At 43.0% G+C, this 17,684-nt stretch overlaps 1 protein-coding gene across 4 annotated transcripts in view; it reads right to left on the bottom strand.

Moving 5' to 3' along the window:
* sptan1 (spectrin alpha, non-erythrocytic 1) overlaps positions 1-17,684 on the bottom strand; it is a 123,093-nt gene that overhangs the window by 97,187 nt on the left and 8,222 nt on the right. For all 4 annotated transcript variants that reach the window (XM_061698168.1, XM_061698169.1, XM_061698170.1 and 1 more), the window contains exons 2-7: positions 10,951-11,190; positions 7,195-7,320; positions 6,632-6,772; positions 4,406-4,686; positions 4,105-4,249; positions 764-918 (exon numbers count right to left, since the gene is read on the bottom strand). In XM_061698168.1, coding sequence (XP_061554152.1) covers positions 764-918; positions 4,105-4,249; positions 4,406-4,686; positions 6,632-6,772; positions 7,195-7,320; positions 10,951-11,187 — 1,085 coding nt within the window. In that variant the 5' untranslated portion in view covers positions 11,188-11,190. The remainder of the gene's footprint in view (positions 1-763; positions 919-4,104; positions 4,250-4,405; positions 4,687-6,631; positions 6,773-7,194; positions 7,321-10,950; positions 11,191-17,684) is intronic.

Below are 17,684 nucleotides of genomic sequence, written 5' to 3'. Positions count from 1 at the left end.
AGAAATAGCCTTCTTTTTTAGCATTATGCTTAAAAACTGTGACTTGATTATATGGAACATTCGCCTAAAATATTTTCCTTCAATTAGGTTCAAAGGGAAAATATTACACCTATCTGAAATAAATATCTAAGGAGAGAAACAACATATGCAAAAACTTAATTGCAAAACTTAAAACTCTGATTCCAACTCTGTCTTTGCTGGTCAACCGCTCAAACACTGACAAAAACTTCAACTGGTCCAGTACTCCTCCACCTGCATCATCACCAGAACACATCACCCAAATTGAAAACGTCCTTCTCCTCACCTTTAAGTCTCTCCGTAACCCTGCTTATCTCTCTGCCCTCATCAATCACTTTGGTCCTTTCCACTCTTCTTCCTCCATGCGCCGCACTGTACTTCCAGACTCGTTATGCTCTTTGCTGTCCCAACCTTTCAGCTAATATCAAGTGTGGCGAATACAGTTTTAAGTCCTACCTAAAAATTCTCCTTCTGACTTTTACACATTTTATTACTTCTATTTTTTGGGGATTCCTAATTGTAATTTTTATGTGTGTTGTAAGGTGACTGAGTGCCCTGAAAGGCACCCCAAAAATGTCATATTTGTATTCGTTTAACTAAAATCCTATTACAGTGTATATATACACACACACGGAGACTATAACAATTCTACACAATAGCAATCTGAATGCTTGTTCAAGATTTACATTAGTTTCAATGGCTGTCTATGAATTCAAACAATTCCAGCAATGCCGTGGTATTATACCGGTATGCGTCATTCAGACGTGTATGACGCTCAGCAGCCAGACTTCGAATCCGCTCCCAATTTGTGACCAGTTCATCTTTCTTTAGGTGGATCTGGGAAGCATTTTGTGGATGCGTTTGTTGCAGATGCTCTGCAACACCACCTAGTGTGTTGACCTGATGGAACACATTACGAAATATGTCACAAACAGTTGTCTGACATATTCTATTCTAATATACAACTCAATCCAGATATTTCCATACATTACATAAAAAAAACGCTTATTTTCTCATTGTCTGACATGAAATAAGGCTAAATCTTTCCTGTTTTAGGTCAATTAGAATTAAGAAAAAATATTTCTATCTGCTAAATGCAAGAATAATGAGAGAAGGATTCTTTTAGGCAATGTCTTGTTACTTTCTTTAAAGTCAGACGTTTACATACATAAGATTACTACACCTTTAAACAGTTTGGGAAAACCTTGAAGATGTAATTTCTTTGGAAGCTTCTAATAGGTTTACTGACAACATTTGAGTTAGAGACACACTTGTAGATGGATTTGAAATAGGCACACCTGAAACGAACTGCTCATTTGTGCAACATCATGGGAAAGTCCAAATAAATCAACCAAGCTATCAAGAAGAGAATTGTGTACTTCCACAAGTGTGTTTCATCCTTGAGTTCAATTTCCAGATGGCAGAAGGTGCCAGATTAATCTGTTCAAACAATTATACTCCAGTAAAAGCACCATGGGAATGTCCAGCCATTGTACCGCTCAGGAAGGAGATGGGTTCTGTATCCCAAAGATGAATGTGCCTTGGCCAGAAACGTACATATCAACCCAAGACCAAAAGCAAACGACCTTGTGAAGACGCTTGCTGAAGCTTATAAGAGTGCCTCATTATCCACAGTGAAACGAGTGCTGTACTTACATGGACTGAAAGGCCACTCTGCCAGGAAGCCATTAGTCCAAAATCAAAATAAAAAAGATATTCGTTTACAAATGCACACAGGGAAAAGGGCCTTAATTTTTCAAGACATGTCTTGTGGTCTGACGAAACTAAATTGAACTGTTTGGCCATAATGAGCATCATTACACTTGGAGGAAAATAAGGGAAATTTGAAAGCCTGAGAACACAATCCCAAATTTGAAATACAGGGGTGGCAGGATCATGTAGTAGAGTAGTTGAGCCACAGATGGGACTGGTGCACGTCACAAAATAGATGGCAACACAAGGAAAGAACATTATGTAGAAATACTGAAGCAACATCTTAAGACATCAGCCAAGAAGTTAAAGCTTGGGCGCAAATGGGTCTTCCAAATGACCTGAAGCATACTGCCAAACTGGTGGCTTAGGGATTAAGTCAATGTTTTAGAGTGACCAGCAGGGCTTTGCCTGATCTCGAATTTATGGGAAGACCTAAAAAGGCATACATGAGAGCAAGGCGACCTACAAACCTTGGCTCAGTTACACCTGTTCTGTTAGGAGGAATGGGCAAAAATCCCTGTCAACTATTGTGAGAAGCTTGTGGAAGGATATCCAAAACGTTTGACTCAAGTCATACAGTTTGAAAGCAATGGTACCAGATACGTTGAAGAAAATAATGAAAAATTGACTGAAAACTTCCTCTCATTGTTCTGACATTTAGCAAATACCGTCCCCTCCCCAAGTATTGGAACGGCAAGGTCGGTACCTTTTTTTTGTTGTGTACTGAAGACATTTTGGCTTCAGATCAAAAGACAGATTTGAGAGAAAAGTTCAGAATTCCAGCTTTTATTTCATGGTATTTACATATAGATGTGTTAAACAATTCAGGACAGAGCACCTTTGTTTGAACCCACCCACTTTTCAAGTGAGAAAAATTATTGGAGCATGTCACTGATGGGTGTTTCTAGTTGCTCAGGTGTTGCCTTGTGGATTGATTGCTTAAATATTAAATAGTGCTTGTTTTTGGCTTTGGGTTTCAGCTGTGAAAAACTGAATTTGCTGTTAAGCAAACATGAAGACCAGAAAGCTGTCCATGGGAGAAAAGCAAACCATTTTTAAGCTGAGAGAAGAGGGAAAATCGATCAGAGCTATTGCACGAACATAGGTCATAACGATTAGGAATGTCCTGAAAAATAAAGAAACTCCTGTACTGTACTGTGCAACAGACATCGAACAGGTCGGCCAAGGCAGCAGTTGATGACAGAAACATTGTAAGAGCTGTGAAGAACCACCCAAAGACAACAGTCAGTGACATCACTGCCAAACTCCACAGGGCAGGGGTGAAAGTATCACAATCCACTGTTCGAAGAAGACTTCGAGACAATAATTATACAGGCCATACCACAAGATGCAAACCACTCATCAGCAAAAAGAATTGGGATGCCAGATTGGATTTTGCAAAGAAGTACAGAGATGAGCCACAAAGGTTTTGGAATACACTTTTATGAACTGATGAGACCAAGCTTAACCTCTACCAAAGTGATGGAAAGGCCAAATAATGGAGACAGAAAGGATCTGCTTATGATCCAAAACACACAAGCTCATCTGTGAAGCATGGAGGTAATGTCATGGCTTTGGCTTGCATGTCTGCTTCTGGAATGGGCTCACTAGTCTTTATTGATGATGTGACTCATGATGGTGGCAGCAGAATGAATTCTGAAGTGTACAAAATCATTTTGTCTGGCAATTTACAGCAAAATGCATCCAAACTAATCAGAAAAGCTTCATCAGGCAACCAGACAATGACCAAAAACACACTGCCAACACAACAAAGGATTTCATCAGAGGGAAAAACTGAAATGTCTTGGATTGGCCAAGTCAATCACCGGGCCATAACCCAATAGGGCATGGATTTTACCTCCTGAAGAGGAGACTGAAGGGAGAAACCCCCAGAAACAAACTAGAACTGAAAGGGGCTGCAGTAAAGTTCTGGAAAAGCATTTCAAATGAATGCAACAGTCTGGTGAAGTGCAGTTATTGCAAGTAGGGGTTATGCCACCAAATAAATTTTATGTCTATTCCAATGCTTTTGCTCACTCAAAAGGTGGGTGGCTTTAAACAAAAGGTGTTCAGTCCTGAATTGTTGGAACACATCTAGATGTAAATACCATGAAATAAAAGCTGGAATTCTGAACTTTTGTCTTATAGTCATCTTTTGATCTGAAACCCAAATGTCTTCAGTATACAACAGAAACAAAGGACTTGATCTTGCTGTCCCAATACCTTTGGAGGGGACTGTAGAAATAATTTTGGTAATCCTGTGCTCAAAAATGAAAGATTTCATGTCAGCCAGTGAGACAAAAAAAACCATGTCTTATTATATAATGTATGTAAATATCTTGTTTCAGTTATATAAACTATCTATATTCTTGCCTTATCTTCCAGCGCAGCCAAGTCTCTCTCTAGACCCTCATGTTTACGCAAGAGAGCCTGTACACTGGCCAGATCACGTCCAAAGTCATCAGAGGCCATAAGTTGCTCCTTCTCCTTAATCCAACTGATGGTCTCATCTACATCCCTGTTAAAATCGAATACAAAGGTTCATAGTCATAAGGTTCAAAAGCCCTAGAGCCTAATATCATAACCACCAAAGACATTGGAATCCATTTTGAAAATGACGCATTAAACATGAACCTACACAGACACTTGTTTACCTTACACAGACATTGTTTACCTGTTAAAACGCTGCACCTCAGCAGCTCCAAACAGCTTCCCTTGTCTCTGCTGAGCAAGGCCCTTCAGTCGCTGCCAGGCAGCATTTACATCATCCTGCTTGGAAACAATTAGTTCAACCTCAGGATGGTCTTCTTGTCTCAGCTTGGCTGCCAGCTGATTCACTTCATTGACTCGTTCTTCGTGTGCTGCCAAGTCTGTCTGGAATTCCTCAAACTTCTTCTGCAGAAGCTCCACATGTTCCAGGTCCTGGCCTAGCTCTTCTGATGTCGCTATAGCCTCCTGTGGAGCAACAAAATGCAACAAACTGCATATTGTATTCATATATCAAAAAAGTTAAACGAAATCTATGGGTTAAACTATGTGCCAGCAGGAACTGAATTTGAATTATTTATATTTGAATTTCTACACTTGAATAATTGCATTCAAAAACTGAATTTGAAAACCAATTTGAATTTGTATTGTTTAATTTGAAACATTGCATTTAAAAACTGAATCTGAATAGTATCATTTGAAATTGAATTTCTTAGTTTGGAATTGGTTTGTTTCTATGTGCCCTGCGATTGGCTGGCAACCAGTTCAGGGTGTACCCCGCCTCCTGCCCGATGACAGCTGGGATAGGCTCCAGCACGCCCGCGACCTGCGTGAGGAGAAGCGGCTCAGAAAATGGATGGATGGAGTTTGGAATTGAAGTCCAATAAACTTGAAAGTCCATCCACCCACTTATCCTCACGCATGTTTTTGGTATGTGGGAGGAAACCAGAGTACCCGGAGAAAACCCACACAGGCACGGTGAGAACATGCAAACTCCACACAGGCAGGGCGGGATTTGAATCCCGGTCCTCAGAACTGTTATGTACTAAAAGGAGCTAAACATTGACTATACACTATTACCCCATTCTATGGCACCATTGATTCCCATTATAAGTAACATTTTTCAATATACTGTAAACCTGATGAGTTATAATGCTTTTCCTATGAATACTGAATGAATCCAAGTATTCGGGTGTGTTTGGTGTATATTTACACCCCTAAACTACCAAATGGAACCAGAGACGAAACTATTCTTTTTTTGCAAACCATGATTTTATTTATTTTTTTACATTTTTTGCTTATCTTTTATTTCTAATAACTTGGAAATTGCGCCATGGTTTTAAAATGTAACATGTTCAAAACTGTGTGGCAAAATGTCAGCCCTCTAAGCTTTGACTTCAACAGTTTTCTTTTTGGTGGAAAACATCAAAATCCCAAAAATGTCCAGAGCAAAATGGACAAGAAATGCATAAGGGCTGGACTACATTCATTCATGTCAACCCCACTAAATTCATTTGAAACAGTGCTGTCTGTATCGAGATGTGGTGTTTCTACCCCTAGGTGTCAGTAAAGCCTAAAGCATGGAGTTCAATGCCTGGATGACGTTACGTTGGGGGGGGGGGAAGTCATTAAGTCATCTTTCACTTAGTCACGTCGGTGTGATATGTCCTCTCTTATGTTCGAAAGGAAGCACCTTTTTATCTATTTCTGACCGTATGATGAATTTCACAAAGGTTAAGGAAAGGTGGTTTAAAGGTTATACTGTAGCTGGTTAGAAGATTTGACTTTCCGGAGAGTACCGATGTCACGTGATAAAAAACAAAGTAGCTGATTGTCCGAAGATGAGATCTGTGATTGCCATTCCTTACACTCCCCGGATATCTGTCACAGATAATTTGGAATTGAATTTGTCGAACTGAATCTGATATGAACAAATGGAACGTGAAAATAAATCTAAAATATATAAATTCTTACATTCACTTTCAAGTTTATTGGACTGCAGTTCCAAACTAATAAATTCAATTTTAAATTATACTTCTCAGATTTAGTTTTTATGCAATGCTTTAAATTAAACAATAACAATTCAAATTCTGTTTTTCAAATTCAGTTTTTGAATGCAATTATTCAAGTGTAGAAATTCTAATTCAAAATGATTTAAATTCAGTTCCTGCTGGCACATATTTCAATCCAGAGAAATCACACACACACAAAACACATTTAGGAAATGAATCTCAATAAGAAAAAGGGTCTACAAGTAGGATTGGTTGCAAGGTTTGCTCAGTCGAGCATAGAAAAGCAAGACAAGAATTATCCTCTTATAAAATAACACAACAGCAAGAAAAAAAACATTGCTAGGGTCTGTCTCAATCACACACTCCACCACTCTTGATAAAGACAACTCATGAAATTGTACCTTATCACTGATCCAGCCCAAGGTATCTTCACACTCACGGATGTATTGGACAAGCTTTTGGGCCTGCAGGAGATGCATTCCCTTCTCCTTGGTTCTCAGCAGCAGAAGATCCCATAGGCGCCGCAGCTCCTCGAGTCGGATCTAGTCCGGTGTTCAGAGAGGATAATTTAAACACTGCTGTCAAAGAAAGCTGCACAAAATAGGAACTGCACGGATAGGTTATTTAAAATGCTTTATCTAAATTTTCATCAAATATGACTGAAAGATGAGAGTTCCACAGCATTCAAAAGTAATAGTGTATTCACATCAACTCAAGACCTACCATTAGATACTCAGCCATATTAATACTTGAAAATATTGGTCTCTGTTGTGTCCGGTAAGGCGTGTAGGACTGCGTAAGATTAAAGTATTAAAAGAACATGTTTAAAAAAAAAAAACTTAGGGAATCAGTGGGATTTCTAAACACCGCCCCCACCCCACATACACCATCAAGTCCACCTGTCCAGCCCATCGTGGACACAGACAATGTCCACAATATCTTAATAACCATCATCAGGTCTTACTCTAATGGTCTCCGAGGCAAAATGGCCTTCATTGATCATCAGGTTTCCAGTTTCGTTCAGTTTGATTATGGCGCCAGCATTCGCCTGAACTTCAGCCTCAAAAGCTTGATGTTTCTGCAGCTTACCCTAAGAAAAGGTTGGATGAACAGAAGATTGCATTAATACAACAATATAGTTCACTGAGTTACCACCGGCTAGAATACTCGTCAAATAATGGTGACTAATGTGGGCGTACTGATTAGGTCTAGTTTTGCGCAACATCTTTCGACTATTGTGCTTTTGTGTCAAATAATCAGAGTTCATACCCCTTTCAGCAATTATTTTTCCATGACTTTTTAAAGATTTCTACAAGGAGGGCCTCCGAGATGAGCTGCTGCTCCTTTTTAGGATGCCCCCCTGGACGCCTCCCTGGTGAGGTGATCCGGGCATGTTCCATTGGGAGGAGGTCCTGAGGATGACCCAGGACACGCTGGAAAGACTATGTCTCCCAGTTGACCTGCGAACGCCGTGGGATTCCCCAGAAGAGCTAGACAAAGTGGCTAGGGAGAGGGAAGTCTGGGCTTCCCTGCTTAAGCTTTTGACACTAGAACCCGACCCTACGGAAGAAAATGAATGGATGGATTGTTCAACCCTCATACCCTACTCCATTTATGTACATTTTTCTATTTGTTTTGGTGTGGTTGGGCTGAAAGTAGAGTAATTCCGGTTACATGACGTTTCTTCTTACTTGAAAAAGAACACACAGTAGCTGCTAGTGGTTTTTAACCATTGGCCGGAAGCTCGGGAACCTGTTGGCCTTGCAAAATAAAAGGGCTAGGCTATGAGCATCTCAATAAAAATAAAGTAACTGTCTAAAAGTCTAAAATATATACAGATGATAAATAATTGTACAACCCCAATTCCAATGAAGTTGGGACGTTGTGTTAAACAAAAACAGAATCCAATGATTTGAAAATCATGCTGAACCTATATTTAATTGAATACACTACAAAGACAAGATATTTAATGTTCAAACTCATAAACTTTATTGTTTTTAGCAAATAATCATAAGTTAGCAAATCATATTGTTAAAAATCCCTTCATCGTGATGAGGGACGAGGCGACTATGAATGATTCCGAACACAGAATCGGTCATCGGTCCCGACTTCCAAGTGAATAAGTTGCCAACACAAGTCAGCCGTGGCCCAATGGTTAAGATCATCGCCTGCCACCGTGGGGACCCAGTTTCAAGACCCCGACCGAACCATCCGCCAACATCCCCCGGACTCACGGCTGTGGTGTCCTTGAGCAAGACATGGATACCCCGAAATGCTCCCCGGGCGCTTCAGCTGCCCCCTGCTCCAGTGTGTTCCACTAACATGTGTATGTGTTCACTGTGATGGGTTAAATGCAGAGAACCAATTTCGTGTGCATGCATGCATGTTCATGACAATAAAAGATGATCTTCTTCTTCATCTCATCATCCACCTGTTTGGAACATCCCACAGGTGAACAGGCTAATTGGGAATAGGTGGGTGCCATGATTGGGTATAAAAGGAGCTTCCCTGAATTCCTCAGTCATTCATAAGCAAAGATGGGGGTTCACCTCTTTGTCAACAAGTACGTGACAAAATAGTCAAATAATGTTCCTCAATGCAAGGAATTTAGGGATTTCATCATCGACGGTCCATATCATCATCAAAAGGTTTAGAGAATCTGGAGAAATCACTGCATGCAAGCGGCAAGGCCGAAAACCGACATTGAATGCCCGTGACCTTCGATCCCTCAGGCGGCACTGCATTAAAAACCGACATCAATGTGTAAAGGATATCACCACATGGGCTCAGGAACACTTCAGAAAACCAATGTCAGTAAATACAGTTTGGCGCTACATCCGTAAGTGCAATTTGAAACTCTACTATGCAACGCAAAACCCATTTATCAACAACACCCAGAAACTCCACCAGCTTCTCTGGGCCCTAGCTCATCTAAGATTAACTGATGCAAAGTGGAAAAGTGTTCTGTGGCCTGACGAGTCTACATTTCAAATTGTTTTGGGAAATTGTGGATGTCGTGTCCTCCGCGGAGGCCAAATAGGAAAAGAACCATGCGGACTGTTATGGACGCAAAGTTCAAAGGCCAGCATCTGTGATGGTATGGGGCTGTGTTAGTGCCAATGGCACGTGTAACTTACACATCTGTGAAGGCACCATTAATGCTGAAAGGTACATACAGGTTTTGGAGAAACATATGCTTCCATCCAAGCAACATCTTTTTCATGGACGCCCCTGCTTAATTCAGCAAGACAATGCCAAACCACATTCTGCACGTGTTACAAAAGCGTGGCTTCGTCGTAAGAGTGTGGGTACTAGACTGGCCTGCCTGCAGTTCAGACCTGTCTCCCATTGAAAATGTGTGGCGCATTATGAAGCGTAAAATACGATAAAGGAGACCCCGGACTGTTGAACAGCTGAAGCTGTACATCAAGCAAGAATGGGAAAGAATTCCACCTACAAAGCTTCAACAATTAGAGACCTCAGTTCCCAAACGTTTATTGAATGTTGTTAAAAGAAAAGGTAATGTAACACCGTGGAAAACATGACCCTGTCCCAGCTTTTTTGGAATGTTTTGCAGCCATAAAATTCTAAGGTAATGATTATTTGCTAAGAATAATAAAGTTTATCAGTTTGAACATTAACCATCTCATCTTTGTAGTGTATTCAATTAAATATAGGTTGAACATGATTTGCAAATCATTGTATTCTGTTTTTATTTATGTTTAACACAAAATTCCAACTTCATTGGAATTGGGGTTGTAGAAATTGTGAATTGTTAGAAAAGTTACCGTAATTTGTCGTGTATAATGCGCATTTTTCCCCCAAAAAATTGTCAAAAGTCAATAGTGCACATTATACATGGGTAATGGAAAAACTTTCACATTTTAGAAATGCATGCCGCCATCTAATGGTTATGAAAAAGTTGTACACTTTCATTCCAATATGACAAGGGTACGTATGACTCCATATAGGTACAGTTGTGCTCATAACTTTACATACCCTGGCAGAATTTGTGAAATATAGTTTTTTTTAATTATTATTAAATATGACTGATGACTGAACAACAACCATCATTAATTTATTTATGGTTATGTTTTGTTTAATTATAATTCTTTTTTTAAATGCTTGACCGTTTAATTTGAATCGCATTAAAATAAAAGTTAAAAGTGGTCTACCTGGTCCTTCATGTTTTCTTTAAAGAATTCTACCCATCTTACAAATTCTGCCTGGGTAATCAAACATATGAGCACAACTGTGTATTTTCTAATTTACTAAATAAAAGTAGGGCTGTGTATTTCAAAATAAGAGCAAGTAAATAAAACAAGTATTACGTGTTCAAATAAAGTGCTTAACTTCAGATTTAAAAAAAATAAATAAATAAATACAATTTTTAATATACAGATATTTCATGTTTTGATCATATGGATAGAAGCAAAAATCATGCATTGTGAAAATGCATTATACATGGGTCGAAGGGTTTTCCAGAACTTTGGGGTCAACTTTGGGGGTGCCTATTATACATGGGTGCGTATTATACACGAGAAACTACGGTAATTGATATCAGGAAAAATCACAAATGCCAGGCACTCTTTGTTGTTCTAGCTCACCTACATAATGAAGGAATTTTTTGGGTTAACATGTGGAACCCCTAGTGTTTAACACCAACGTGTGATAAGGATGGAATAGATTAATTAATCTGCATAAAAACAGAAAGGCGAACCTGCAGGTTAGAGGGGTCCTTGTAGTTCTCATCAGAGGCAATTTGCAACTTCTCCTGAATCCATTTCTCCAGCTCATCTGCATCGCGGCGGAAGAACTGAAAACGGTAGGAGTCTTCCAGCTTCTGACGCCGCATAATAGACAGATCTTTGAAGCGCCTGTAGCGATCCAGTACTTGTTGCCGGCGCTCTTGGATGTCTTCGGCAGTCTCCAGAACTTTAACTCCAGTCGTTTCCATTTTCTTTTAAAAGGACAACAACAGATTAGTATATGCATGTTCCGATATTGTGTTGCTGTACATACCACAAATCAGTGAGTCCCAAACAAAGTGCCGTGGCACATTATTGTGCCATCGGAGACAAATGAGGTGCCACGGGAAATGTTTTAATTTTACTGAATTTGTTTGAAAATGATTATTCATTACAAATAAATTTTTGGGCATCAATCTATGCCAGAGTGTAGTTAAATGCTCTTCCATTAGATGGCAGAAGGTACAATAGACATGATACATACTATAGTGTGATATAAAAAAATAAAAAAAAGTATCGTACAATAAAACAGTAATTTACATTGTTAGTTTCGATTTCCCTAACAGCTACTATGGCAATCATGTAGTCTTTTCCTCCGTGCAATATTGTGTGCACTAGTAAAACGAAGACTCTTTTGACCTGCAGACGAACAAGCTTAAATAAACAAAAGCAACTACACCAGGTAAATCCCGAGGTAGTGTGGAAATACAGCAAACATGACCAGAAGCCCACTGCTCATCACACTACCCACAGTCAAGCTTTCATGAAACAAAAATGCATACATACCAATCTAGCCTAATGTACAGTTAAGGCCTACACATAAAAATATAGGAGGGAACAAATACAAACAGGGGCAGATGTTAAGCCTTTTTGAGTGGTTGTGTTGGCCCTGTCCGAACTTGTATTTATCCCGTATATGAATGATATAATGGTTTAGTGATTATTTTGTATTTAGCGTTGTTATGCTGTATTATTTAGCATTGACATTCCAACAATGCTTTATCTATTGTCTTGATGCTGTGCACACTATGTATAATTAAAGGTGTGCTCTGATCAGTTTTTTGCTGCCGATTCCGATTCCAGTCCATGAGTGAGATCTGCCGATCACTGCCGATACCGATCATATGGATTAACTGTAAATGTTTCAATTTACGTATGGTGAGTGCTATTGAAACTCTCAATAAACATCAATTATAATACTAAGAAACCACAGCCGAAGCTTAAAAACTCTGCTGTGACACAGTAAAACTATTCCGGCATAAAAGGGATACAGATCCTCCATTCTGCTTGACCTAACAGCCGAACAGGACAAAAAAATTATCACAAGAACGGTGAGCAAAAATCCCAGAACTACACGGTGGGACCAAGAGAATGACCTGCAGCGCGCTCAGACCAAAGTAACAAAGGCTACCATCAGTAACACACTACGCCGCCAGGGACTCTAATCCTGCAGTGCCAGGCGTGTCCCCCTGCTTAAGCCAGTACATGTCCAGGCCCGTATGAAGTTTGCTCGAGAACATTTGGATGATATAGAAGAGAATTGGGAGAATGTCATATGGTCAGATGAAACCAAAATATAACTTTTTGGTAAAAACTCAACTTGTCATGTCCGGAGGAGAAAGAATGCTGAGTTGCATAAAGAACATGCATGCTTTGGGGCTGTTTTTCCTGCAACGGGACCAGGACGACTGATCCGTGTAAAGGAAAGAATGAATGGGGCCATGTATTGTGAGATTTTGAGTGAAAAACTCCTTCAGTCAGCAAGGGCATTGAAGATGAAACATGGCTGGGTCTTTCAGCACGACAATGATCCCAAACACACTGCACGGGCAACAAAGGAGTGGCTTCGTAAGAAGCATTTCAAGGTCTTGGAGTGGCCTAGCCAGTCTCCAGATCTCAACCCTATAGAAAATCTTAGGGGGGAGTTGAAAGTCTGTGTTGCCCAGCGACAGCCCCAAAACATCACTGCTCTGAAGGAGATCTCCACGGAGGAATGGGCCAAAACACCAGCAACAGTGTGTGAAAACCTCGTGAAGACCTCGGTCATTGCCAACAAAGAGTATATAACAAAGTACTGAGATAAACCTTTGTTGTTGACCAAATACTTAGTTTCCACCATAATTTGCTACTAAATTCTTAAAAATCAGACAATGTGATTTTCTGGATTTTCCTCATTTTGTGTCTCATAGGTGAGGTATACCTATGATGAAAATTACAGGCCTCTCTCATCTTTTTAAGTGGGAGAACTTGCACAATTGGTGGCTGACTAAATACTTTTTTGCCCCACTGTAAGTCCTTGAGCTTTTTGTGTACTGGCCTTTAAGACACCATAGGAGTACTGTTGCGCATGCCATCCATCCATTTTCTACCGCTTATCCGGGTCGGGTCGCGGGGGCAGTAGCTTTAGCAGGGACCCCCAGACTTCCCTCTCCCCAGCCACTTCATCCAGCACTTCCGGAGGGATCCCGAGGCGTCCCCAGGCCAGCCGAAGGACGTAGTCTCTCCGGCGTGTCCTGGGTCGTCCCCGGGATCTCCTCCCGGTGGGACGTGCCCGGAACACCTCACCGGGGAGGCATCCAAATCAGATGCCCCAGCCACCTCATCTGGCTCCTCTCAATGCGGAGGAGCAGCGGCTCTACTCTGAGATCCTCCCGGATGACCGAGCTTCTCACCCTCTCTCTAAGGGAGAGCCCGGACACCCTGCGGAGGAAACTCATTTCGGCCGCTTGTATCCGGGATCTCGTTCTTTCGGTCACGACCCACAGCTCATGACCATAGGTGAGGGTAGGAACGAAGATCGACCGGTAAATTGAGAGCTTCGCCTTTCGGCTTAGCTCCTTCTTTACCACAACGGACCGATACAAAGTCCGAATCACTGCAGACGCTGCACCGATCCGCCTGTCGATCTCCCGTTCCATTCTTCCCTCACTCGTGAACAAGACCCCAAGATACTTGAACTCCTCCACTTGGGGCAGGATCTCATCCCCGACCCGGAGAGGGCACGCCACCCTTTTCCGACTGAGGACCATGGTCTCAGATTTGGAGGTGCTGATTCTCATCCCAGCCGCTTCACACTCGGCTGCGAACTGCTCCAGTGAGAGTTGGAGCTCACGGTTTGATGAAGCCAACAGAACCACATCATCAGCAAAAAGCAGAGATGCAATACTGAGGCCACCAAACCGGACCCCCTCTACGCCTTGGCTACGCCTAGAAATTCTGTCCATAAAAGTTATGAACAGAATCGGCGACAAAGGGCAGCCTTGGCGGAGTCCAACCTTCACCGGGAACGAGTCCGACTTACTGCCGGATATGCGGACCAAACTCTGACTCCGGTTGTACACCCCGTATCAGGGGGTTCGGTACCCCATACTCCTGAAGCACCCTCCAGAGGACTCCCCGAGGGACACGGTCGAACGCCTTCTCCAAGTCCACAAAACACATGTAGACTGGTTGGGCGAACTCCCATGCACCCTCGAGGACCCTGCCGAGGGTGTAGAGCTGGTCCACTGTTCCACGGCCAGGACGAAAACCACACTGCTCCTCCTGAATCTGAGATTCGACTTCCCGACGGAACCTCCTCTCCAGCACCCCTGAATAGACCTTACCAGGGAGGCTGAGCAGTGTGATCCCCCTGTAGTTGGAACACACCCTCCGGTCCCTCTTCTTAAAAAGGGGGACCACCACCCCAGTCTGCCAATCCAGAGGCACTGTCCCCGATGTCCACGCGATGTTGCAGAGGCGTGTCAGCCAGGACAGCCCCACAACATCCAGAGCCTTTAGGAACTCCGGGCGAATCTCATCCACCCCCGGGGCCCTGCCACCGAGGAGCTTTTTAACTACCTCGGTGACCTCAAACCCAGAGATAGGAGAGCCCGCCTCAGAGAACCCACACTATGCTTCCTCATGGGAAGGCGTGTCGGTGGAATTGAGGAGGTCTTCGAAGTATTCTCCCCACCGACTCACAACGTCCCGAGTCGATGTCAGCAGCGCCCCATCCCCACGATACACAGTGTTGGTGGTGCACTGCTTTCCTCTCCTGAGACGTCGGATGGTGGACCAGAATTTCCTCGAAGCCGTCCGGAAGTCTTTCTCCATGGCCTCACCGAACTCCTCCCATACCCGAGTTTTTGCTTCAGCGACCACCAGAGCTGCATTCCGCTTGGCCAGCCGGTACCCATCAGCTGCCTCAGGAGTCCCACAGGCCAAAAAGGCCCAATAGGACTCCTTCTTCAGCTTGACGGCATCCCTCACCGTTGGTGTCGACCAACGGGTTCGGGGATTGCCGCCACGACAGGCCACAGCTCCGGTCGGCCGCCTCAGCAATGGAGGCGTGGAACATGGTCCACTCGGACTCGATCTCCCCAGCCTCCCCCGGAACATGAGCAAAGTTCTGTCGGAGGTGGGAGTTGAAACTCCTTCTGACAGGGGATTCTGCCAGACGTTCCCAGCAGACCCTCACAATACGTTTGGGCCTGCCACGTCGGACCGGCATCTTCCCCCACCATCGGAGCCAACTCACCACCAGGTGGTGATCAGTTGACAGCTCCGCCCCTCTCTTCACCCGAGTGTCCAAGACATGTGGCCGCAAGTCCGATGACACGAACCACAAAGATCATCGAACTGCGACCTAGGGTGTCCTGGTGCCAAGTGCACGTGTGGACACCCTTATGCTTGAACATGGTGTTCGTTATGGACAATCCATGACGAGCACAGAAGTCCAATAACAGAACACCGCTCGGGTTCTGATCGGGGGGTCCGTTCCTCCCAATCACGCCCTTCCAGGTCTCACTGTCATTGCCCACGTGAGCATTGAAGTCCCCCAACAGAACAATGGAATCCCCAGCGGGAGCGCTCTCCAGCACCCCCTCCAAGGATTCCAAAAAGGGTGGGTACTCTGAACTGCTGTTTGGTGCATAGGCACAAACAACAGTCAGGACCCGTCCCCCCACCCGAACGCGGAGGGAGGCTACCCTCTCGTCCACCGGGGTGAACCCCAACGTACAGGCGCCGAGCCGGGGGGGTAATAAGTATACCCACACCTGCTCGGCGCCTCTCACCGTGGGCAACTCCAGAGTGGAAGAGAGTCCAACCCCTCTCGAGAGGACTGGTACCAGAGCCCAAGCTGTGTGTGGAGGCGAGTCCGACTATATCTAGTCGGAACTTCTCGACCTCACACACCAGCTCGGGCTCCTTCCCTGCCAGAGAGGTGACATTCTACGTCCCTAGAGCCAGCTTCTGTAGCCGGGGATCGGATCGCCAAGGTCCCCGCCTTCGGCCACCGCCCAGCTCACACTGCACCCGAGCCCTATGGCCCCTCCCACAGGTGGTGAGCCCATGGGAAGGGGGACCCACGTTACCCTTTCGGGCTGTGCCCGGCCGGGCCCCATGGGTGCAGGCCCGGCCACCAGGTGCTCGCCTTCGAGCCCCACCACCAGGCCTGGCTCCAGTGGGGGGCCCCGGTGACCCGCGTCCGGGCAAGGGAAAACGAAGTCCATTGTTTGTAGTCATCATTAGGGGGTCTTTGAGCCGTGCTTTGTCTGGTCCCTCACCTAGGACCTGTTTGTCATGGGTGACCCTGCCAGGGGCATAAAGCCCCAGACAACTTAGCTCCTAGGATCACTGGGACACACAAACCCCTCCACCACAACAAGGTGACTGCTCAAGGAGGGGCTGTTGCGCATGTTTTTATTTATTCTTTTTAAAGTACCAGTCCTAAAAAAAAAAAAAAACTTGCTATTTTTCACATCAAAATATTTGCGGTCACGTACTGGGACTGGTACTTGGTGCAACACTACTGTGTTGTATTTATTTTAATTATTTGCACTTTACTGTTGTACTACCAGATATTTATTTAGCCATTGGATAATTGTTTAAATTTTATTAATCTTTTATAAATTTTGTGTGTTCCATAAAAATTAATTTTACGAACAAATGATAAAAAAAGAATAGAAAATCTCCAGTTATTTCATGTAATTTAAGGGAATAATACTGTATTGGGATATATCGTTATCATGATGTAAAATTATCTACATTGGGTGTGCATTAGGACTGTCACTATCAAATCTTTTTAGAATTGATTATCGACTATTCATTCACTCAAGTAATTGCCCCAAAAAAAGAATTTTTCCAAAAAAGACCTGGATTACCACTACTGTGCATGTACATTAACGTCAGAAGGTAGACAACAGGCAAACAGCAAGGGGATTTTTGAGAGAATAACAAAGTTTAAAAAAAATAAACGGCAGCCCAACACTGCATATATGGGTTTTTTTTACCTGTAACTATAGTGTGCACACTGTACTGCATTTATTAAATCAACCCCTAACCCACTGTTACAAATACCACAACATGTTCTTTCTTCATGAAACAAAAACATTTTTAACTCTTAAAAAATATACTTAATAATGACGATTACTATAGCGCTTTGTTAGAGCTGCGGTGGTTAAAGTGCTCTATAAATAAAGTTTTTATATCCAAAGTATGCATGTATGTCTGGCTATTTTGTATTTTTAGCAGCAGCCATCTTGCTGACCACACTCACCCAATGTCCACACATTTCCATTCTTCTGCCTTGCTTTTGTCTTACAATTTGCAAAGCCATCAGATCTACATTCAGATGCTAAAGCTGGGCTGTTGTTGGAATTTGCTGACCTCTCTTTCCATGCATGGTCAGGTCAAAATCTGACAATAAATGGAACCTTCAAAT

The sequence above is a fragment of the Phycodurus eques genome, chromosome 15 (genome assembly GCF_024500275.1).
Source record: "Phycodurus eques isolate BA_2022a chromosome 15, UOR_Pequ_1.1, whole genome shotgun sequence".
In the NCBI taxonomy this organism is placed as follows: Eukaryota; Metazoa; Chordata; class Actinopteri; order Syngnathiformes; family Syngnathidae; genus Phycodurus; species Phycodurus eques.
This window is presented reverse-complemented; position numbering and strand designations above follow the sequence as displayed.